Raw genomic sequence first — 24,844 nt, forward strand, 5'->3', positions numbered from 1 at the left:
CATTCTTTGGTTTTTTTTTTTTTTTAATTTATTATTATTATTATTTTAAGTATCTAATCTACCCTCACCTTCAGCATTTTCACTACCAAGTAGCCAAAGAATCTCATGACATGGAAATTCATAAAATAAAATTTAGACCAATCCATTTCATGAGTGGCCACATGATAAAAGGAAAGAAGAAAAAGATGGAAGAAGTTAATAAAATTCCATTGTGCCTGATATGGTAGCCGGGGGGTTGATTTCAATGAGGGTTGCTTTCCCTTCTGAATGCAATTGTGGCAACGTGTTAGCCTCCTTCGGTGGAACTCCCTCTCCAGTCCATATGGTAACATGGGGCCACTCGTTTCTGGAAACAATCTTTTCTCCATCAACAGAACCAAGTTGAGCTTCCAATGCAGCCATTTTATCGGTGAAGAGCAATGCCGTCAATTCAACAGGTACCTTTTGATGGAGGAAGGGACCATAACTGGCAACAGCTGGAACACCGTGGCTCCTCTTGTGAGCCAGAGTAACATGTGCCTTCTTCAGGCAATGCTCCATGTCTTTGTCCTTGAAAAAGAGCTCAATGTTTGGATCCTTCCCAGACAACTGCTCAAATGAGAGGTAAAAGGAGAGATGGTCAATGGATGGGGCAAAAGTGAATAATGAGATGTTCATGATGTACACTACTAGTAGATGATAAACAAAATTACTCCCATTTCAACCCTTTTTTAAATTAAAAAGAAAGTCCATGGGAAAAGATTAGTTCCTCTAGAAAAATAGCCCTGCAGTTAATATAGATAAATAGGCTTGCCCATATTTATTATCCCTAAGAAAAAAGAAGAGATGCAGATTGATTTCTTTATCCAATGTCATTATTTCTAGACGCCTCATAGTATTGATTACATTGACGATGATTATAACTCAACCTTGCAAAGTAGAATTGTATTGAACTACCCTTGAAATCATGAACTTCAAAGACATTACAGCAGATGAACAATTCAGCTAAAGCATATCGGCCCAATGGCAGACTTTAGGGAAAATCTCATATGTTTAGACTTGAGTTAGATAAAAACCCAATGTTTTATAGCTGGGAAGAATCGTCCACTTACATTTTTAAGGAGGCTTTGGATCTCTGTAACAGGTAAAGAAACAGCAGCAAAAACAATGGCTCCAGACTTCCTCTTCTCAGCACTCGGTGTTTCGTGCTCACCCTTTGCAACAAGCCTTAGTTGTTCCAACACTTGCTTAACTGCAGACTCAAACGGAACCTGAGAACAAACAATGTGTGAAGAAAAAAGATCACTATTTGACCCAACTTATATGACTTGAGGCATCATAATGTATGTTAAAGAATAAAAATAAGAGATGTTGACCTGAACAGAGCCAATATAGTCAGCATTGCTGTCTAAAGTGTCTCGCAACTGTTTCTCCCATTTAGCCCATTCCTTTGCATAAGATCCTTTGGTGGACTCCAATCTAAATATGGAATGAAAAGCAGATATGTAAAACACACCCAGAGGCCAGAGAAGCAGTAATGGTAACAGTGGTACTTTAACAGCAGAATAAAAACAGAAATACAAGGCTAATAGATACCAGGAAAGAAAGGGGAATATCAATAATAACGATCATGATCAATTGATGGTAATACCAACAACAATATGAGAAATACTTTTCATTTTACTCGAAAAAATTCTAGAAAGCAACTAACAGAGACAGTGTTCATGCTTCTACATAATCTGGTCAAAGCTCAAGGAGTCACAAGAAGTTATTAAAAGCATTAATAAATTGTTATGAAATTGGAATTTACAAACACCAAGAAATTTCAAATCTAATCTCTCAAATATCAAAATTTGAAAGTAAGCCAATTGCTATACTCAAGCCATAAATGATCTTTATCACTGGCAAATGATAGAGCCTGTATTCTGTTAATTTGAAGCTTGTACAGATTAGTTAAGAGATGATTACATGTTATACAAGAAGTGGCAGTATGCAATGTTATGATGTGGAAAAGAATCAATAGTATTACTCATCATATACAGAAATGTAAAGATTTGTCACCAACCTTCCATGTCTGTTAGTGTGAAGCTTGTACAGATTTATACCCTCCTCCAAAACAGACTTCACACCATCAGGCAGAGGACTCCTGCATATTAAAGCACATAAATTACTACACTGAACTGCATGACAAACCAGAATATTAACAATCACATAACATCAATTACATCAATCCATAACAATAAACGATAACATGACATCCATTAATAATCCCTAACAAGAGGTCATAATTCTATTATATACAGAAAAATAAGGAAGCAAAAAACATGCAAATGGATCAAGGGGAAGACAAGAAAAACAAAAAGGAAGTCAAGTAACTTAACGACCAAAATTCAAGAGGAAGTAAGAAAAAAGGTGTTAATAAAAGTGATACTGTAACATTATATGCTATTACAAATATACAATCAAGAATATGATGTATAAGGAGAAAAAAATAGTCGTTAAATCAAAGGCCAGTATCACCTCAAAACAACAATAAACAGGGCAAAACTTTTATGCTTCTGCAAGTATCTTTAATGGGAAACATCCTTACCTGTCATCTTTAAGTAATGGCATTTTGATAAGAGAACCAAAACGTTCAACTAATTCCCTCTCAAACTCTTCACGGCTCTGAAAAATTATAGGATAGATTAAAGAAAATGCTTTCAATATAGGTTGATCTATGGCATACCAGTTGAAGGATATAACATTATACCTTGCCATCATAAAGGTGATAAAACATTAGCAGCACATAGCCAGCATTTGGAGAATTCTTGTCAAGATTCCCCTAAATTCATGTAGCAATAAAAAAAAAGTAAGAGGATTGCAACATATATTGTTAAAGGATGAATATTATTACTGGAAACTTACCCATTAGCTTAAGCATTTAAATCAAGTGGTAACCAAACATATGGCCAAAATGTTTTTAACTTAAAATTTTGTCTTAAAGAGTTTGACATAAATTACCAACCATCAATCTCCCTTGATCAAAAAGTGTACAGTGTAGTTTAATTAACGATCAAATCTCAATTTTTGGCTTTAGTTCTCAACCATTGGATTAGATGGAATTGAAGGACAGAAATTTTGTGTCAAATTTTTTATGTCAAGAATAAAAATCCAACTCATATATATCTATATATAAGTTCAATGACACAAATTATAAGATAAATGCTCCACAAACAGTTAAGATTCAATTTACTTTGAACAATTAGTAATTCTTAGATATAACACAAGTTAAATTAAACTCAATCACTCAAATGCAATAATCGAAAGACTCAAAAATTGTATTACTTGTATATATATAGCGTTAGGAAACCTTACAAATTAGAAAGACAAAGATGAATACATACCGGATGATTAACTCTTTGAAGCACACGAAACATGAAAACAGCTAATGCATCGAGAGAAAAGGGATTTGTATCCGTTCCTGTACAGTCAATGCACAATGAAAATCATACAATGGGAAACAAATATATGTATTGACATGAAAAATCAAAAACCAAGACTGCCACTTCAAGCTAAACTATTTTCATAAACCATCTAGAGAGCAGCTTAAACACTGTTATGCATCATTAAAGCACTTTGATGTTTTGAGAAAAGGAAAGGTAAAAATCAAAGAAAGATTTATTTGCCTCATTCTCTTGATAAGAAACAAGCTACAGTGGACACGCAGTGGCCCGTTTTATAACATGTAGCAGCCAATACCTGCATAGTGTTTCTCTATGGTGCGATAGAGCATATAAATAACATGCTAACACAATTAGCTGGCATGCTAGCATATATCTAATCCATTTTGATATATTGAATAACCATCAGGTCTCTGGAAGTATGTTTAATCAGATAAAGATACTCGTTAAACAAGAAAGCAACACAGTTGAGCATCCCACTCAAGCCCTTCCTTCCCATATTTGGAGGTCTTGGTTGCAAATTAGTACCAGAGAGAACTCTAAGGCTAAACCTCACAACTCTACGAAATGGTCATGTTGCATTTAAAGTAATTACAAAGTTCCAATATTAGAACTTCTCATGAAACAGAAAATGACTGTAAAAGTAGGAAAAGGGAGATTACTTAAAAGAAATTGACCTAGACTTCCAACGAAAATCTAGTCAACTAACATAAAGAGAATGTGATTTGCTGATCCTCTATAGCATGACGAATATTTATACTGAATCTCTAACAATTGACTTTCCATATGAAAATCTTTAGGTTTTAGAGAGACAGAAATATCCTCAACACAGAAGAAATAAAGCAAGCTAGATAACCTTTAGAATCAGGTACAACAGGAACTGCAGAAGCTCTAGTGCTGCGGCACATGCTTTCGATCTGCACTAACAGAAAAGAACCATCAGAAGCCATATTTTGATTCATTCCAAAATCAAAAGGATCCCATCAGAAATATCCATGCTCATTAAGAGAAGAATTTTACACTAGCTAGTCAATAGGCAAATAATGTCAAGAAGCTATTTTCATAATATTTTATATTAACTTATTTCCTATTTGATGGTTTTTTTTTTTTTTTTTTTTTTTCCCCAACAAATTGATTACATACTCCTAATTTTGGGTAGGTATTGAAGAACAATTGTTTAATTTGAGATGATCAGTTTCAAAGTGATTGAACTGATGGCCAAATCTTCTTGAACCGCCATCCCAGTCTTTCCCTATTTTATTCTTTCAAATGATATGACACCAATGTAAGATACATGCAAAAACTATTAAGGGAACCACCTTTAATACAATCCCTTTTGATTTACTCATCAAGCTAAACTATTGCTAGTTCTTTTTTTTTTTTTTTTTTTAAATTAAGTCCATTTCCTTTTCTTTTTCTTTTTCTTTTTTTCCCTTCACAAAAATGTCTACTTGTCACTTACCTACACTGTGGGGCATTCTTTGTCCATATTGTCAAAACTTTTGCTACTCCAAAAAAAAAAAATATTACCTGTCTCCAGACTTCTTCATTTGGGGCATTCTTGTCAGCAAGCAAAATAGAATATGGTTTTTTCCTCCGTTCATCAGCAACTTTAGCCCAGTATTTTCCTATTATTTGTATGAATGAATAAGTTAGCAAATATAATAGCGAATAATAAACCCTAACAAATAAGTTCCAGTCAGTCTAAAAACACGATAATTGTAGTAAATCTGCAGTGATGTGACAAATGATACTTGTACAAGTAGAAATCTAATTTGAAGATTCTGATCAATTAAACCCCCACCGAAAGAAAAATTGTTACAAAGTTTTCTGGACAATTTGCCATACCTTTTACTAGGTCACCCATCAAACTATGGACTGGCCTATCATCTCCAAGTCCTCCTGGGGCATTCAGTAATTCCTTGCAAAGAGCAGACTTAGCACAACCGGGTATTCCTGAAAATGTCAGTTCAAAAAAAATATCAAGATCTAACTTGAAGTTCCATAATGTGTAGAAAATAATGGTAGAATACAACATTCCAACAAAAAGATAAATTTAATGGAAGGTGTGTAGAAAAATTATGGTAGATGTGCTTGAAAACACTTTAATCTTTCTTTTTCCAAACTTACCTGAACCTATGCATCAAAAAAGCCTGTAAGGCTCCTAGAACAGTTTGGAATCAATTTTTTCTTTAGGCTTTGGCACATGGTGGAACTAACACAGGTGAGGTTATTCAAAGCTGGACACCTAATATGTGTCTATTTCCTTCTCAGTGTATCTTGTGCACCATTGATTCTAACTGGAGGAACACATTTATTGAGGCAGCTTAAAACTAACTATTCACAACAATCTCTACCTGGAAAGAAAACTATTAAACCCTCATCTTTCTGAACTGCATCCTTGACTGAGGGTCTGGCGCTTGGTGGTACCTGCCGCTCAGTCTCAAGATCACCTTCTTCATCCCTACCTCGTTCAACAATGGCCAGGAATTCTTCAGCACTCACTAAGTTTCCAGCAGACCCTATCAGAGCCTGATTCTCAGGACTTCGTCTACCATACTGCTCGAGGAAAGGCTCAGCTTCAGAAAGATATACTGATGATGATAGTTGTCTGTTTCCATGCTTTCTCCGTATGTACACAGCCCTACATGCAACAATTTAAAAAAAACAAAAAAAAAAAAAAAATCCGCTTCACCGACTGCAAACTAAAACCTAAAAAGGATCTAAGAAAGTAAGAAATTGAAAAACATTATTTCAACAATACCATTCATCTAGCATCTTGCTGAGTTGTCTTTGCTTTCCTGGAGAAGTGCCCCATATTTTCATTTGCCTGAAATTCCAAAAGCATGACAGCATGACCACTAAAATCGTTAACAGTACCATTAGGCTCTTGTAAAATTGTAAGAGCAATTTCATGAAGGTTATAATCATGACTACGCTATTTTAAGTGTCACGTTTTTTTGCTCAACATCATTTATTTTTCTTGACATGTTTTATAACTAAAATTATTGGCATGTTTGCTTTAAAATGGGAACCCTCATTCCCTCCTCATTCCTTTCTTTGCTTCAAAGATTGGACAAAGGAATAGTTATGAAAATATGGAAAGGGATTCCTAGCCCAAAAGTTTGGAATACTCATTCCATTCATGATTTTCATATAAATTTCTATTTCCCTAAACCCTTTATATAATATATTTAAATTTCATTATATTGTCAATTAATAATTATCTATGATATATGTCAAATACTGTAAATAATATCTATATAAATATTTTTTTATCTATATAAAAATTAACTATTAAATAATAAAAAATTAGGTAAAAGTACAGATGTGTAGAAAGACTGCAAACCTGACTCTTGACAATAGAACCTTACCTCAAGTAGTAGGCTTTGTAAGCAGCCGGACCATCCTTGAAAAGAGTTGACAAGCCGTTACGAATGAGAAATGTTCTAATCTGTGGACAACAATAGCAAAGCATGATCGGAATTTAAATTCTATGGCTTGCAAAGAAAATTAAAATATAGAAACAGTAGAAACAGAAACCTATACTACATGACAAAATAACTTATATGGTGCAATCAATATATAATGTCTTACAGACAAGATCCCAAGTTAAGACAAAGGAAATATGTCAGCACCGAAAAGTTATAACTGAAAGACATAATCTGTAAATTCTGCAGGGGTGTGGAAGAAAAATACAAGGACAACATAATAGGCAAAAATGAATAGAGAGATGAATGTGTTTGAAGTTAAACATCAGTATAACAAATTATATCATGCTTAATCTGTCATAGAAGAATACGACTCCATCAAATAGGAAGAACATCCACATCCATGATATCATGGCCAATTTTACCTTTGGCTCTCGGTTATGTTTGATTAATAGTTAGAGATTTTTAGAATAATACCATGTTGAGTAACTTTCATCCAAAAAGGACAGATTAGTAGGAAAGGAAACAACAATAGTAGTAAAGCTCTACAATCATCCACTGCATACTTATTCTGGACATGACTTTGCATGAAATTGGTTTGCATCAGATTTGTTAAATTACACTTACCTTGTAAGTGAGGAACTTCAGTTTAATCATTAAGTTTGCATCATCATCAGCCAAATCACCTTTTCCCGGTAGGCCGCCATTGCCACTAGAAATTCCTCCCATACTGTTGTTTTTTGCAATTTCAGCAGCTTTTTCTTTGTTTGCCTTGAATAAATTAATATCAACAAAAAAACCTGGGTAAAAATAATAAGTATCAGCAGATAGTCTACAGATGGACAGAAAGCTTTGGTTATATGGAAATATTCCATTCTGGCTACTGAATGGGTTATTTGGTATGAATGGAAGAAAAAAATTTTTTTAAGATTCAAGGGAGGAGGACATAAATTTGCTTTGGGATAGAACTCATGTTCTTGCTCTTTCGTGGGTATATCTTACCAAATAATCTCGGGAGGTTTGGTTTTCCATTCAGAAGGATAAAAAAACTGTAGTGACTTGTTTTTCCTTTTCATTTGCCCTCTCTAGACTGTTTCATTTCAACTATGAATTATTTTATTTGATTAATAAAAAATTTCTTCTGTTTCTTGTCAAAATAAATAAATAAAGCAGTAATAGTGCATTATGAAATGGCAGCACTAAAGTATGTACAACATCCCCCAATTCTAAAAGTAATACCATTGCATGTTCTCAAGGAATATAGTTATCCTACTATGTGTAACATTCTTGATTTGTGGATCATATCTTTCTTCAAGATCTGATTACCCCTTTGTACGGATCTCCAAAAGAATTGAGTTAAGGAAAGGATAGCCACTGAGTTGCAAGGAAATTGTGTTCATTTTTTTAAGCATCTATACTTCACAATTTTCTCTTCTTTCACTAGATCAGATCAGGCATAAACCTATAACATCTTTAAATCCATGATAAAGTTCTAGTAACTCCATTTTTCCAGCTTAGCAAGCATTCACATCACGTTCAACCACTCATAGGCTTATTGATGCAGAATCAAAAATCCATGATTTATTATTTATTTTAGGATATCTTTTATTTGATGGATTTAGCAAAATTGATTGTTCGAGTTCAATTTCTTATTCTCTAGGGTTGAATTTAGGTTTCCAAAATTAGGTTTTATATTGGAAAAGGATTCAATTACTTATTTTGAGCAGAACTAGATTTCCTCTTTAAACTAGGATTTGTTCACTATAATTAGGGCCACATGTTACCGTTTCAAGTCTGATTTTAGTTGAGTATAGATACAATGAAAATTGAGATTCTTTCTCAAATTTTTCTGCTTTCTTTCTGATTATGTCCATTTTCTTCCCTTTCCTCTCTTTCTTTACGTCTTTCCCTCTCTTTTTTTGTCCTCTCACCTTATCCTACATCACTTATAACTATGGCATGACTCAAGCAGATTGCCTCAAGAAACTCTCTCAAAGGGTCCATAGGTACTATCTAAAATGATTATCATCCAAGATAATTTCATTTCTATTCACTATTATTATTTGAGCCACTGATGCTCCCGTTTTTATGACACTTCTACATGCCACTTGCTTTTAAAATTCAGGCAAGCTTCAAAATCTCTTATTCTTTGAACACATTTGCATATCTCCATTGCTAATCTGTATTTCTAGGTTGCTTTCACTAATCAACATTAATTCAACCGGTAAAGTTATTGCAAAATAAAAAAGGAAACTAACAAAACCAGAGATTCCATAAGAGGCAACCCCTAGATTCAAGTCATAATGCATCAAACAAAAAACAGAATTCATATCAATTACTAGGTTGGAAGTTCTAAATAAAACTGATCAGATAGCTCCAGATAAGTTTTAAACAATTTTACCTCGATATAACGGCCACAATCCTGGCTTGTGCCTGACAGAATCAACTTTTCTTAATTAGGGAATGAAATTGGACATTAATCACAAGACAAAAGGAATTACCTACACAGCTCTATAAATAAAACAAAATCAAGATGATGACCTCATCTCTTTTTGGTATCGGCGAAAAGTTGAGTCACTGTGAACATGAATGACCATTTTATAGAAAAGCTTGTCCTTTGAAACAGAGTCAATCTTGTGGAAGTTATGATAACATTTAAAGGCAGCTGGGAAACGCCTCTCTCGCATCAAAAGAATCATTTCCTGTTTAAAAAAATTCAAAAAATATACATAAAAAAAAAATTTATCCTTAAAAAAAATGAAATAACGATTTAACAAACAATAATATTACACATGCAATGACCTCTTACAAAGATATACATACAAAGTGATGTGGCAGAAAATGAATGGAAGAGTGAATATAATGAGTTTAGCTTTTTATATTGATTCTTTCACTCATTTTTTGAGACATTACTTTATATACAAATCTTTGTAAGATGATTTTGTATTAGTAATACTCTTTAACAAAAGAAGGCCAAAAGAACAAGAAACAAAAGGCAACCAAAGTAACTTCTGCTAATAACTTTGATTAACTTGAAAATTTCTCTAATGATTCAAATACGTACAAAGAAGAGTTACATTATAGGAAATAGTTGACAAAGCCTGACCTGCAACTTGGCAGTTGAAAAATCAGCAGGATGAGCTTGCAAAAATTTTGTAAGAACAGATCTGTCAGCATTTTTTGAATGAGTATCACCAGTTTCAATTCCAAACCAGTCTAAATAGTCAGGACAGAATGATGAGCCAACACTCTGAAGAAGCGCTTTTATTTGCTGCAACAGTATTTTCAAAGAAAATTTTAATAGATTATTGAAGCATCTTAGAAAACTTATTATGCAATAAAATGTGCACATACAATTACAAATCTCTTTTTTTTGTGTGTGTGTGTTGAAAGGAGCTTCATATTACCTGTTTTTCATCTGACCTATTTGCAGCACAAATTTCCCTCAGGCTTGGTCCCAAATCAAGATCAGCTGAAATACAAAGCAAAATTAGGTGTTGTTAAAAGAATCTAGTTCAATTGTGAAAAGCAAGCAACAAACAATATTTCCACAAAGTATACTAAGATCAGAGAGAGACACAGAGCTGAATATAAGGAGCTTCATTCCACTAAGTGAAGACAAGCCTGGACCCAAATGTTGTACGAGCCTATGCTTATAATATATATCAGTGGTTTGTCAGAAACGATTTATTAATCCTCTCTGATTCCCAAAACGATGTCTACATAAATAACCAGAACACCCAAAAACAAAATAGAGCAGGAATATGACTCAAGTACCATGATATTAACAGGTAGACAGACTGATAGATCACATGCAATGCAGGTCTACAATAGGCAAGGGAAGCATAGTAGAGGATCACAAGCTGGGCTGGCAAAACAGTACAGGACAGATGGCAACATGACAGAGAACAATCAGCACAAGACAAATGGCAATATGGGAGAGGAGCAGTACAACATTCTGTTATTGGAATACTAGACAGATGGCAATACGGGAGAGGAGCAGTACAACATTCTGTTATACTAGGCATTACAAAAAGTGAGCAGATCGTCACGGAAAGGGGAGGAGAGGACAAGGAAATTTGGGAGGCAACTGGCCCTCAAAGCACAGCAGTGTTTATTTTTCTTTGAATCTGTTTTGAGTGTTTTTGAGTCTTTGATATTGAGTACATAGTGAACTTATTATCCCGGTTATTTTTTGCAATTCCAAAAGTGTAATACATAGTCTGAATCATTTGAATACAACCTTCTGTTCTTGAATATTCTGTTAACATTTTTCTCTTTTAACTATTTCATTTCGTTGTTGGGATTGTTGAGTTGTTGAATCCTATCAATTGGTATCAGAGCGAGGGTGCTTGCTGGGGTATGGTCAGTACTCGAATGGAAAATAGAATGGACATTGTTGAGAAGGAAGTTACTGGGGTGAAGAGAGACATTTCCAAGTTGACAGAAACAGTGGCGTCCATGAGGGAGATAATGATGGATGTGCAAAACTGGATAAGGCATAAGGACGAACAGGAAGAAGCTCACCATAGAGCAGAAGAAGAAAGACGACGGAAAACTGAGGAAGAGGCTCACCGGAGGATGGCGGGGCATGAAGAAGACAACAACTCAAGCACGGGGAACCACTGTGATGAAGACCACCGTAGAGAAAATGAAACACCGTCACCTCCTCCTTACCAAGGAGGCTATCACCACCACGAAGGGGGAAACCGATGAGAGTGGGGAAGCAAAAAATTAGAGCTTCCACTTTTTTCCGGCGAAGATCCGTATGACTGGATTTTTCGCGTGGAAAGGTATTTCGCCCTTAACCAAGTTGCCGACGAGAGCAAGGTCCTCTCCACGACGCTGTGCATGGAAGGGGAGACTCTCCATTGGTATCAATGGAACGAATCCAGGACATCGGGACTGACGTGGGCTGCGTTCAAGGTAGCTTTTCTGCAAAGATTCAGCGGCGCACAAGAAATCAGCCCGCTGGAACTTCTTATGTCGACGAGGCAGACGGGAACTGTGCTGGACTACCGCCTACAGTTTGAAGAAATTGCGGCAATGACAGTGGCAGAAAGGGAGGATGTGCTTTTTGCAGCATTTTTGAACGGGTTACGACCCGAGATCCGTGCTAAAGTGAAGCTCCAACAACCAGACATTTTGGGTCAGCCAAATTCTTTAACTCAAATTGCAATTCTGGCCCAAAGAGTGGAAGAAAGAAATTCAATATTGGAAGAGGCCAGAAGAGGGTTGGGCCGACAAGAGAAGTTTGGGGGAATAATGGCCCACGTTCCAACTTAAACCCAATTAGAATGGAAGAGCAAAATAAAGCCCAAACACACATAACCCAAACCCACATAACCCAACCCAGCACCATCCAAACACATTCAACATTCAACACGAAAATTCAGCCCCAAAACACAAATTTCAAGCGTGCTTCCACCGAGAACAACTCCAGTTACGCGTCAACTCCAGCAGACACCTTCAAATCTTCCAACTTTCAGCAAGATTTTCCCTTCCGGAGGTTAAAAAATTCCAAGATCTAGAGAAAGAGAGAAAAGGGATTATGTTATAGATGTGATGCAAAATTTTCAACTGGGCATAGGTGTAGTGAGAAACAGTTTCAGATTGTTTTGCTTGAAGGAGAAGATGAGGATCCAGAGCTGTAGGAAGAAGAGGAAAAGGAGGAAGTTGCAGTTGAACAAAATCAAAGCCATGTGGAGCTATCCATCAGCTCGGTGGTGGGAATACAAGGGCCAAAAACGATGAAGCTTAAAGGGAGTGTCCACGATAAGGAATTAATTGTATTGATTGATAGTGGGGCTTCCCAAAATTTCATTGGTTTAGAGGCAATGGGTAGGTTGGAATTACTAGTGGTTACGACCCCGTCCTTCAGAGTCAAGAGTGAGAGATGGTTATCGGGTGACATGTCAAGGGGAATGTAAAGCGATTCCACTGGATTTACAAGGAATGGTTGTGGTTCAAGAATTTTTTCCGTTAGAAATAGGGAGCGCTGATGTAGTACTCGGGATGGCGTGGTTGGAGGCTTTAGGGGAGACAGTAATTAATTGGAAGAAACAGACTATGAAGTTCAGATCAGGAGAGCGAATGGTACAACTACGAGGGGATCCTTCCTTAAGCAAAACACTAGTGTCTCTAAAGGTCATGATTAAGACTGTACAGAGGGAAGGACAGGGAGTGTTAATCGAGTTTGGGGAGACTCAGAGACAAACGGGAAACGAAGAAAGAATTGATGAAAAGTTGGTAGAGGTGCTGGATAAGTTTGGACAGGTGTTCGAACCCTTGGCCGGATTACCACCCATTAGAACTTAAGACCATTCAATTCCATTAGTGCCAAGAACCCAACCCCCAAATCTTCGACCGTATAAATACCCATACTATCAAAAGAATGAGATAAAGCGCATTGTCAAAGAGATGATGGCTTCCGGGATCATCAAACCCAGTGTGAGTCCGTTTTCAAGTCCGGTGCTACTAGTGAAGAAGAAAGATGGTGGATGGAGATTTTGTGTTGACTACAGGGCCGTGAATAAAATTACAGTACCAGATAAGTTTCCAATTCCGGCAATTGATGAATTGTTTGATGAACTAGCCAACTAGGAGGAGTGTCGGTATTTTCTAAACTTGAATTGAAGTTAGGTTATCACCAGATACGAGTCCTTCCTGAAGACACCCACAAGACGGCATTTCGGACTCACGAAGGACATTATGATTTTTTGGTTATGCCCTTCGGATTAACAAACGCCCCTTCCACTTTCCAGTCGTTAATGAATGAAATTTTCAGGCCGCACTTGCGTAGGTTTATACTTGTTTTCTTCGACAACATACTCATCTATAACAAGGGGATGAACGAGCACTCGGGACATTTGGCAACTGTCCTTCAGATTCTGCTAGAACATCAGTTGATAGTGAACAGAAAAAAATGTTTGTTCGGGCAGCAACAGATAAAGTATTTGGGGCATGTCATCTCAACCGAAGGCATAGCCGTCGATCCATCCAAGATAGAGAGCATCATCAAGTGGCCGGTACCAAAGAATGTGAGAGCACTCCGCGGGTTTCTCGGTTTAACAGGCTACTATCGACGTGTTGTCCAAGACTATGGTAAGATCGCAACACCCATAACAACTTTACTTAAGAAAGATGCTTTCGAATGGAACGAAGCAACCCAAACAGTGTTCGAAGAGTTGAAGAGGATTATAACTAGCGTTCCGGTTCTAGCTATGCTTGATTTTTCCAAAAAGTTTGTGATAGAAACAAATGCTTCGGGTAATGGATTAGAGGCAATTTTGATGCAAGAAGGACGGCCACTCGCGTACATAAGTAAGGGGTTGTCAATGAAGTCTCAGTTAAAGTCAATTTATGAACGGGAACTCATGGTGGTGGTTTTAGCCACTCAAAAGTGGCGTCATTACCTCTTGGGACAACAATTTGTTATCGAACACACCAACGAAGCCTACACTTTCTAACCGACCAAAAATTGTTGAGTGAAAGTCAACAGAAATGGGTTATCAAGCTGCTGGGATTGAATTTTGTCATACAGTATCGATCGGGAGTAGAAAATAAGGTTGCTGACGCACTGTCTCGCAGGGAAGAAGAGGCGGAACATAATGCCATAGCCGTGGGTTGTTTTGCAAGTATGAAGGACTTAGAAGAAGCTATTCAGAAGGATGAGAAACTTCGTCACATTATTCAACAACTTTTGATCAATCCAACTGGCCGACCTCCCTTCCAACTAGCAGCCCATCATTTATTCTATCAGGGCAGGTTAGTAGTCCCTAAAATAGGCCCTCACATACAAAACCTTCTACATGAATTTCATTCTTCACCTATAGGGGGGCATTCCGGGTTTTTTACAACCTACAAACGCGTTGGCAATGTGGTTTATTGGGAGGGGATGAGAAAAGATATCAAGAATTTTGTGGAAGCTTGCACTGTTTGCGAACAGAATAAATACGAGGCCTTAAGTCCTGCGGGATTGTTGCAACCACTACCCATTCTAAATCAAGTTTGGGAGGATATATTTATGGACTTCATTTCAGGGCTTCCGAAGGCCAGAGGGGTAGACACCATCCTAGTGGTGGTCGATTGTCTCTCAAAATATAGCCATTTCGTCACATTGCAGCATCCCTACACCGCTAAGGAAGTCCCTGAGGTATTTATTAAGGAGATAGCCCACCTATATGGGTTTCCACGATAGATCGTTTCTGATTGAGACCGAATCTTTATGAATCATTTCTGGGGCGAGTTATTTCACCAATCGGGGACCTTGCACCACATGAGTTCTGCCTATCATCCACAAACGGACGAGCAAACAGAGGTGGTAAATCGTTGCTTAGAAACTTATCTTAGATGCTTTATCAATGAACAGCCGCAACAATGGCCGAAATGGATACCTTGGGCAGAATCCTAGTTCAACACCACATTCAGTGTATCAGTAGGTATGTGTCCCTTTAAAGCATTGTATGGTCATGAGCCTCTGGCGGTACTAAAATACACAGATCATTCCTCCCGAGTTGATGAAGTCCACCACCAACTCCAGGACCGCAACTACATTCTCCAAGACTTAGAGAACAACCTGGTTCAAGCCCAAAATTGCATGAAAATGCATGCATATAAAAGGAGAAGAGAAGTCGATTTAAGGTGGGGGACTCAGCATATTTGAAACTTCAGCCATACAGGCTACGCTCTCTAGCAAGGCGCCACAATGAAAAGCTTAGCCCACGATTTTACGGTCCGTTTGTAATAAAAAACAAAATCGGGGCAACAGCTTACCAATTAGATCTTCCTCTCTCAGCTTGCATACAAGATGTTTTCCATGTGTCTCAATTGAAGAAAGCCATTTTTCCAATTCCCAACAGCAAGCCCCTTCCAAACAACCTCAACGAAAACTTAGTTTTGAATGTGGAACCCCAAACAGTTCTTAAAAAACGAAAACTAGTGAATGGGCAATGGGAAGTTCTCATCCACTGGAAGGGACTGCCAGAATTCGAGAGCACTTGGGAGTACTTCCACACCCTCAATACTCAATTCCCCTCTTTCCACCTTGAGGACAAGGTGGCTCTTCTTGGGCAGGGTAATGATAGATCACATGCAATGCAGGTCTACAATAGGCAAGGGAAGCACAATAGAGGATCACAAGCTAGGCTGGCAAAACAGTACAGGACAGATGGCAACATGACAGAGGACAATCAGCACAAGACAAATGGCAATATGGAAGAGCAGTAGTACAACATTCTGTTATTGGAATACTAGACAGATGGCAATATGGGAGAGGAGCAGTACAACATTCTTTTATACTGGGCATTACAAAAAGAGAGCAGATCATCACGGAAAGGGGAGGAGAGGACAAGGAAATTTGGGAGGCAACTGGCCCTCGAAGCATAGCAGTGTTTATTTTTCTTTGAATCTGTTTTGAGTGTTTTTGAGTCTTTGATATTGAGTACGTAGTGAACTTATTATCCAGGTTATTTTTTGCAATTCCAAAAGTGTAATACACAGTCTGAATCATTCGAATACAACCTTCCGTTCTTGAATATTCTGTTAACATTTTTCTTTTTTAACTGTTTCATTTCGTTGTTGGGATTGTTGAGTTGCTGAATCCTATCACAGACCTGATTTATTCTGCAAAGCATAGATTCAGTGCACAAGAGGGCAGCATAATTACAGTGAGCAAAGTTGTGATATTACCCAAACCACCCACAAGTAAGGATTGGGGCTAGGATGGATTTGCCCCCTTAAGTTTAGAATTGGGATCTGGCTCCTCCATCCATAGCCATTCTTATCTTCCATAAATTGGAATAGTACTACAAATGAGGCAATAACTGAATTGTATTAAAGACAAACATAATTCTTAAGGCATTTCAATTAATAAAATCCTTAACTGATTAAATATATATTTGCTCTCAGTTATTCTTATCGAATAGTTTCTAGTCAAATCTTTGGACCAAAACAGAGATTCCTTTTGGAATCCTATAAAGAAAATCAAAAACAAGTGGCAGGCCTTCTTGGAGTGTAGACTGTGGACAAATAAGAATCACACAATTTGAACCGAGCATTCACAGACAATACAAAAGAAATAAGGAGCATACCTCCCTCAATTGGCGGAGGAGGAAAATCTCTCAAAACCTCCTCAATATGCTTTGAGCTCTCATGGCTTACGAGACGAGCCACTAGACCCTCTAAAATTTCACCCTGAACCTTAACATGATCTTTAGAACCTGCATATACTTACAAAGTTAATTTATAGTCCACAACAACAAAGTCATCAATAAGAGAAATGCAGTGTCAACTTGTGCATACACTCTGACACCGTAAAAAAAAACTTCTCAACTGATAATACCAACACTGAACTGAGACAACAAAAAATGATGACAAAATTAAAACAATCATGTGAGTGGCTGCATGATGCAAAACACATGAAAAGAAGGGGCCTACTTCGCCACTGTTTGGCTTCTCCTTTATTTTCTTGAAACTTGTTTTACAGAAACAGTCTGTTTGGAGACTACCAAAAATGAATCAAAAAAGTTTTCACAATGTGAAGCTAGAAGGGAGGTGAACACAAAAATATCTAAGCCGCAATAGACATTCTGATGCTATGTTGAATACACCAGTAAAAAAGGGAGCAGTTGGGATGACTAGACTCATTGTAGAATGTTAAATAGCAACTAAAGTATGGAGTCAGTGACATGTGATGCAGCTACTCTAAGGATGATATCACCAGAGGAGGAGATGGTGATGGATAGGAGATGAGGATGAGGATGAGGATGCGGATGGGGATGGGGATGGAGATGGAGATGGCCTTCTCTAGTCTCTGAACTATGTGGAGTATATAACCTTTGTCTTTTCATTTCAATTTTTGGTTTGAAACAGTTTCTTTCCATTTAAAAAAACATCCCTCGTCTGGATGTTGTTCACTACCACAAAGAGAGGTCTTATTATCCTTTTTTCTTTTTTCCAGGGTGGGGACAACAAAACAATATGTCAGCTACTCTAAATTAATTAAAGCATGGTGCACTTTAAACTTAACCTGGTACAGATATATCAGCAATTTCGTCAAGAGCCCTGCATACAGAAGTTGCTGTTCCTTCTTCACAGAGTGCATCATAAGCTGCAAAAAATGAAGTCGCCGATTTCCTTCATTAACAGAAATAAATTAATTAGAAGCAATAACTTAATGATAAAATCAACTTAAACAGAAAATTTTCTGCTGAAATAATCCACTCGAGAAGATCAGCCATACCAGTAGCAGAGTAACAATTACTTCCTATGAAGAAGTGTCGTTAAGAATTACATTTTAAAAAACAATTGTAAGCAATTATAGTAACACATAATAACAGATGATGAGTTCTCAGTGTCTTCAAAACACAAATGTTAATATTTCAAGTTAAAACAATACCCATGCATCTTCTTGAATATATCTTATAAATCAATAATGAGATTACATGTACAATCACAATCCAACTTATTTTAGTAAATTGTAAGAAAAGCTTGTTCTGAAATGAAAAGCTTTATAGAGTTCCTTTAGGTTTCTTTCTCCTCCTAATTCCAAAAAAAGAATTTCCTTTTAAAAAATAAAAGATATACAATACTTGAATTCTGATACAATGTACTCAGCTTTGTGTGTATAGAGAGAAAGAACATCCACAAAGGAATCAATAATAAAAAGAAACTTGTAAAAGTAGAAACTTCAGTTCTGGAGTATCAGTTTATTATTTACATATTTTTGAATTATCTCAAATTATCATCATAATCCCAGCACATCTAATGACACAAAATTTACTGAAGCTGATGCACACTTCTGTAATGGCATCCATGAATCAAAGATCTGAGTAGACATCCATTAATCAAGATCTAGAAGACAATTCTTAACAAGAAAATAATCACTGATAACCAGATTTATAACTTTTTATTAAGCATCACAGCAACTGCAGCTGATGTTTCAACTTTAAAATTGTTGCAACAGAGATGATTAAAAAAGAAACTTGAGCTAAAGTAAGTTAGGCAATTATTTTCGTTGTCAAGCACGCATATATTAAAAAAAATATATATTGTAGTTTACAAAGATGCAAGAGCAAAGTAAAACAACCCTATCTCCTATCAAAAAACAGTACAATCCAATCATTTAATGTTAATGGTATGAAAGTTTATTAAAAACAATTAGTTACTTAAGAGTATACAAATTCCTAATTAAAATGTTCCTCATAGCAACCACATAATGGATATCTCAGATCCTTACCGAGTTGAGAACAACCACACATGATTTGTTGGCAAACGCCATTTCCGACAAAATGCAATTATTTCGGGAGTCGAGTAAAACTTTGGCTTTCCATTGCCCAATTCTGAGACTGCTGTCACCACAGCTGTTTAAACCAATGAAGTATAGTAAGAAATTGTTATGTTGGATTACCAATGGATTGAAGAAAATTGCAGAATATCGTCTGGATACAAGAAAGATGACAAAAAGAAATTACCAAGCATTCATCAAAAAATACCATAACTCTGATAACCCAGAAAAAAAAAATTTCTCATAAATGAAGCATTTATTTTTAAAAAAATTACAGTTATGGCAACGGATATACATTTTATCTAGGTCAATATCAATCCCATGTAAAGCAACATCGTGAAAAATTATGAACATATTGGATTCAAGTATCAACAGGTGGGTTACTATCATAGATCCACTCATGTGATCATTTGATTTTATTCACACCTGATGTTTTTGTAAAGTATTACAAACCCCCTGAGATGTTAAAACCTCCCCCTATAAAAGTATCAAAAACCCCCATGATGGGGGGCATGTAAATGTAATACTCATGTCACTTCCCAATTAGCTGCTAGACATATTTTCTTTAATAAACTCCAAGAGAAATGAATAAGGACGACCAATTTAAAAGAAAACTCATCTTTTGGAACAAACTAAAGATTTCCTTCAGGTTAAATTTCACATATTAAAATCAATTTTCCTTTAAATAAATGAATTTCCAGGTATTCAGGTCTATACCACTTCTCATTAAATTCCTAAGTTGAAAAAAGAGAAAGAAACACTACCATAATCTTCTCGAGGACGCTGTCCATGATCTCCTAAAACAGCAGTTACCAATTCCATTGATATACAAATACGATTCTCCTGAAAGAATGATCAATATTAACACAGATTTATTTTGAATTCAAATAGAACTTATTATAATAATCAAAATTGTAGCAAACTATACATGTGCTGCAAACATGGAAGCAATGATGCCACAGAGCAAGCAAATGAATTACACATAATATATACAGATTTAACACCCACATGGAGCCAGACACACAAATTCTGATCATCAGGGACATATCCCAAATAAATAAAATCAAACACTACCCATATAAAGGGGCAACAATAAATTATCTGTACATTTATATGTCTAGGAAAAAGTTTAGAGCTCTATATTTTTTATACTTTGCCACAATTTGTGAAACTTTCGATCAATGCATTTGAATGGTTAAAATTAAATCTAGCTAGTGTCATTTCTAACGTGCACTAGTTGTACAAGTTTCATTGAATCTTAACCATTTAAAGTATGTTGATCCAGAGGCTCAAAAATTGAATCATAATCTGGCAAAAATGTTGGCCTTAAATACAAACCAACAGCTAGCTAACATTTGCTAGAAAATATTCGCTAGCTAGCTGTTGGTCCACATTTTTCTCAAATGTGAACGTCCACACCTGAGTATATATAGAGCCATGGGAAAGAGCAAAGCATTAGATGCAGAGTGAAGAGCTACATCAAGAAGAATATAAAGCATGTTAAGGGCTAAAGGTGCTCTGCACTTTTTAGGAATCCCTGTGAAGTAGCAGTTCAACGCAGCTTGCTATAATTAATGTTGAGAATTTCTGTAAAATATCCAATTCATCCGAATTTAATATTAATTGTTACCTCAAGAAAACCATTGAACTCAGCTTGCTTTTTGAGAGCTTCAGCACCCCACGCCTCACGAAACATCCGTCCAAGGACAAAAACACCGACAGCAGTGTATCTATATTTATAAAACTATGTTCAGGGAAAAGTTATCAAAAAAATAAAGTGAAATAAGAGAAAGAGAGACATAGTGATACATTTTGGGACTTAAGTCCAGTGTTCTTGGAACAACTTTATTTCTAGCAAAAAATTAAAAACAAAAATAAGGCAAGACAGCTAGCTGTATTATCTTGTGCATCCTTTTTTTTTTTTTTTTTTTTTTTTTTTTTTTTAAATAAGGAACTTGGAAGTTGAATAGATAAAACTATTATCACCAATCTTCAAGCACAAATTCCAAGGGAGAATAAAGTTTAACATTACTTCTTTTTGTAATGCAGTAGTCACAAATCTTATGCCCATTGGAATTTTATAATCATCACAAGCAATCACTGGAGAACATGAAAGATGTAAAGCCAAGAGAATGACCAATTAATGCCGCAACCATTTTAATAAATTGAATGCTATGACAAGGTGGGGGTCTAACAAAACAAAAAACAATAAAAAGAAGCATAGGCAAAAGAATTGAATATAAGGGGAAAAGAAAATAAGAAAAGATTTCGCATAGCAAGCATACATATTGCCGAAGCTGTTCTTGGCATATGCTCCACCCTTATGACCCGCATACATAAAAAGAGAACCAGAGTGCTTAAGCGAAACCTGTTAAATGAACCATAGCCATGAAACCCAACTGATCAAGATTCAGATTCAGAAAGGTTCCTAATCAACTAGACAGGACAAATGTATAAGATAAAAATAAAAAAGTTTGAATCTCCAATTAAATAAAAAATGAGCAATATATATATATGAACAATCATCCAAGACAGACAGAATAGAGAAAATTACTTGCCTCCAAGGTTGCCAGGCCTTTAGATACCACTTCTATCATCCTTGCCCTGACCTGGATATTTTGGAGTAAACAATAACTTAAACTGCCAGAGTAAACATACATTTACAAGGTAAAAATAGATTTTGAATCCAAAATGGAAGCAAATAGTTAATAGCCACACATCCACCTGTCAGTAGCAAATACTTAGCTACCCATTGGCCAAATGAGGGAAATAAATGTATGGAATCTGGGGGGCAGGGGCCTTTTATAACCAGGATAACCTAATACAAATGCTTGATCATTTTTCATATTAAAAAATTTTGCTTGTTTCTTACCACAAAATATACAAAATGATTGACTGTTACATGATGATTCAAAAGATGAATGTGAAATTTACAATTAAGTATGTGGAAAGTCACTGGCCAAAAAGTGTACCTCTTGATCAGACTTCTCATTTTCGAATTTAGGATAGAATGTGGCTCTAATTTCAGCAAGTGAATAAGTTGAATCTTCCACTGTAAAATTTTCCAACAGATTTTCCTTAAATATCTTACTCAAACTCATGGTGCTTTTTTGGGATGTTGCTGCTTCAGATGCATTTCCAGTTTCTGTGGCTCCACTCACCGTCCCATACAACCTTGTTTTCCACATTGCTTTTTGACCTTGCATGGGACCCTGGTTTGCCACTTGCACAATCCCAAATTCGACAGCTGGAACAGAAGCATGAGATTGTCCATTGTTTTCAGCAATACTCAATCCACTTAATCTGTTACTGATGGCTTCTGCAGTGGAAGAGGATGCATCCTCCATGGCTGAAGATGTTATGTTAGTTGTTGGCTTTTGTTTCCATGTTCCTCTTCTCTGCATATTAAAGACCTATGTCTTAAATCAATTCAAAAATTAAACTACAATATTAGGCTATGGAGAGACCAGGTATTACAGTTTCTTAATTATAATCAGAAACAGTTTAGAAAGGGCGAAAAGAGTTGATGGCTACCAAAAATAACCAAATAATGATACAAATCAACATCCCTAATCTATTAGATTGAGTGCAAATCAGAACATCTTCCCACTATGATAAAATTATAAAGACAAAACAAAACAATTCTACAAAATCAAATTAAGGGTCATTCTACCTAGCTGGAAACGTATCATACTTAGGGAAAGTTTTATCTTAGCCAAAACTACTCCTTTTTGTTAAATGATTCCAACTTTCCCACTGTCATACATTCTCAACAAACAAACAGAAAACTCTACCAACTGAATTGTCGCGTCATTTCTTTTAATTAGCTTAGTTTTGATCCCTTTTACTCTTCCATCGCACATTAATTTGTTTCTTAATTTGTGATAATATTACTCCAATGCCATCATAGGAAGAAAATTTTAGTACTACCATTGCCAAGAACTAACAAATTTTCAGAAATGATTAACCAACTGAGACATTTTGAAGACGGTGTAAATGGTAGGAAGAGATACTGACTGGACCGATGAATACTGCAGTTTCTTCCAACATCAAAGTACAGAATAACACCAATAAAATTCTCAACGTCAGCCTCAGCGTATTTTACTAAACATAAGAGTTAAATGAATTTAAATTTTAAAATCAAATTTTAATAATGATTAATGCCAAGTTAGCAAAGACCATAGAATAGGAAAATATCAACGCTTCAAAATCTTATGTCAAAAGCATCGGAAACATAATAAAACGTAGAAAAACAATAAAATGATGAACGGACCTGATCTAAAGGCGCGATTACTGAAGAAGAAGAAGATGAAACGGAGGAAGTAAAACGGAGAGAGCGCGCTAGGGTTAAATAAGAACGAGAGGAACGAAGGAAGAAGAAATCTATGGATTTCGAAGAAGAAAAATAAGAACGAGGAAGAGAGAGTGAGAGATTGCAGAGGATTCTCTGCGATGCCGACATTCAAATGAGGTGCTGGCGCGTTGGCTATATTTATAAAGCATCAAACAACACGAGGCGGTGCGTAGAGTTCAACAACCTCACATTCGGTTACTCAAACACAGAGAGAGTTTGTTCATGACTCACACACTCTCATGGCTGCTTACGAGGGAAATGGGATGAACGAGTTAACGGGAAGGTTTTGAGGGCTTCGGTGAGTCGCGGTACACGGGATTAGTTGGTAGCGAGGGTAGAGGAACGCCACGTCTTGTACTGGATGGGCTCAAACAGTTTGGGCCTGAAACCTAACCCTGTAACAATATTAAATGTTTTGGTTGATATGATTAGTTTATATAACGGACGGCTGTTCTTTCCTTTATAATAAAATTGATTGGACTGGATTAAATGTTTTACAACCGTATGGATTAAATAATGAAATATCGTTAACAAAACCAAGAATAATTACACTTAATTAGGAAAAATTAAAAATAAAGATACAAAATTAAATTCAAAAATTAGAAAGAAAAAAAACAATAATAACTCTTTTACCAAAGAAAAAACTCTTAACAAATAACTGATTTTTGAACTCAAATTTTCCCCATTATCCCAAGCTAACACATTGATCATTTACAGCTTCTGTACGACCACACTCTTCTTACTGCAACCCTTCCAAGAAAATGCAGCCTCAAAATTCCGGCAGCAGCGGCGGCTTCCGCCTCGGCTCAATCATAGTGCACTCTGTGTGGATAACTGCGGTTGGAATGGTGTTGTTCCGCCTTGCCACTGCAAATACTCAGAGTACAGTTTTGTACGTCAAAATATTTGCAATATCTGGTGCAATTATAGCCACTGGTCCCTGGATCATTCAGCTTCTTGTTTCGACAACCATCTTGGTTTTATACAATGCAAATGTTTATGATCTCACATGGCTTGTTAAGTTCCCAACTGAGGAGGGTTCTTGTCGCCAAGATTCGAGGGCGGTTGATAAAGACATTGAAGTTGGTGGCAGGAAACATAGTGACGATATGGAAAGAAGATTAAATTGGCATGGGAGGACTAATCTTGGTCATAAATTCGGTTTGCTTGAAGGAGTAAATGGAAGAAGTGGTCCTCAATTGCAAAGAAACAGAACTGTTTAATGTCAAAGCATTCTTTGGTTGGTGGCATTGCCACATAAATAAAATGGTAAATGGTAGTGTCCATCCTGTTCTGGCCCATCTTATGATTCTCATGATTCTTTGATATCACAGATTTTCTGTTTGTTTTC

At 36.3% G+C, this 24,844-nt stretch overlaps 1 protein-coding gene across 4 annotated transcripts; it reads right to left on the bottom strand.

The window, feature by feature from the left end:
• Positions 1-30: 30 nt before the first annotated feature.
• Positions 31-23,761, bottom strand: LOC116139208 (tRNA ligase 1). Of its 4 annotated transcripts, none has more exons than XM_031424889.1 (27): positions 23,413-23,761; positions 22,112-22,537; positions 21,698-21,748; positions 21,425-21,507; positions 20,770-20,869; positions 19,904-19,982; positions 19,092-19,215; positions 17,883-17,989; positions 16,945-17,073; positions 10,261-10,325; positions 9,960-10,124; positions 9,395-9,555; positions 9,255-9,286; positions 7,481-7,653; positions 6,797-6,876; positions 6,187-6,252; positions 5,780-6,066; positions 5,271-5,378; positions 4,953-5,050; positions 4,279-4,339; positions 3,366-3,442; positions 2,732-2,803; positions 2,570-2,646; positions 2,045-2,125; positions 1,356-1,458; positions 1,092-1,250; positions 31-588 (listed from the first exon to the last, which is right to left on the bottom strand). In XM_031424889.1, the coding sequence occupies exons 1-27, from the start codon at positions 23,599-23,601 to the stop codon at positions 196-198; spliced, it is 3,546 nt and encodes a 1,181-aa protein (XP_031280749.1). In that variant the 5' UTR covers positions 23,602-23,761; the 3' UTR covers positions 31-195. The 4 variants fall into 4 exon arrangements, with proteins under 4 accessions (XP_031280749.1, XP_031280748.1, XP_031280750.1 ...); XM_031424888.1 differs by having other exon boundaries at positions 22,112-22,552; XM_031424890.1 differs by having other exon boundaries at positions 22,112-22,558; positions 23,413-23,498.
• Between the last annotated feature and the right edge of the window lie 1,083 nt (positions 23,762-24,844).

This window comes from Pistacia vera, unplaced genomic scaffold (assembly GCF_008641045.1).
Source record: "Pistacia vera cultivar Batoury unplaced genomic scaffold, PisVer_v2 Contig348, whole genome shotgun sequence".
In the NCBI taxonomy this organism is placed as follows: domain Eukaryota; kingdom Viridiplantae; phylum Streptophyta; class Magnoliopsida; order Sapindales; family Anacardiaceae; genus Pistacia; species Pistacia vera.

Excerpts from the sequence above, each read along its gene's own strand:
- LOC116139208 (XM_031424888.1), bottom strand. The coding sequence starts at position 23,601 with ATGTCGGCATCGCAGAGAATCCTCTGCAATCTCTCACTCTCTCTTCCT. Across the intron at positions 20,870-21,424 it reads AAGAACAGCTTCGGCAATAT|ATACACTGCTGTCGGTGTTT; the intron begins GTATGCTTGCTA and ends TTATAAATATAG. Across the intron at positions 2,647-2,731 it reads ATCACCTTTATGATGGCAAG|AGCCGTGAAGAGTTTGAGAG; the intron begins GTATAATGTTAT and ends ATAATTTTTCAG.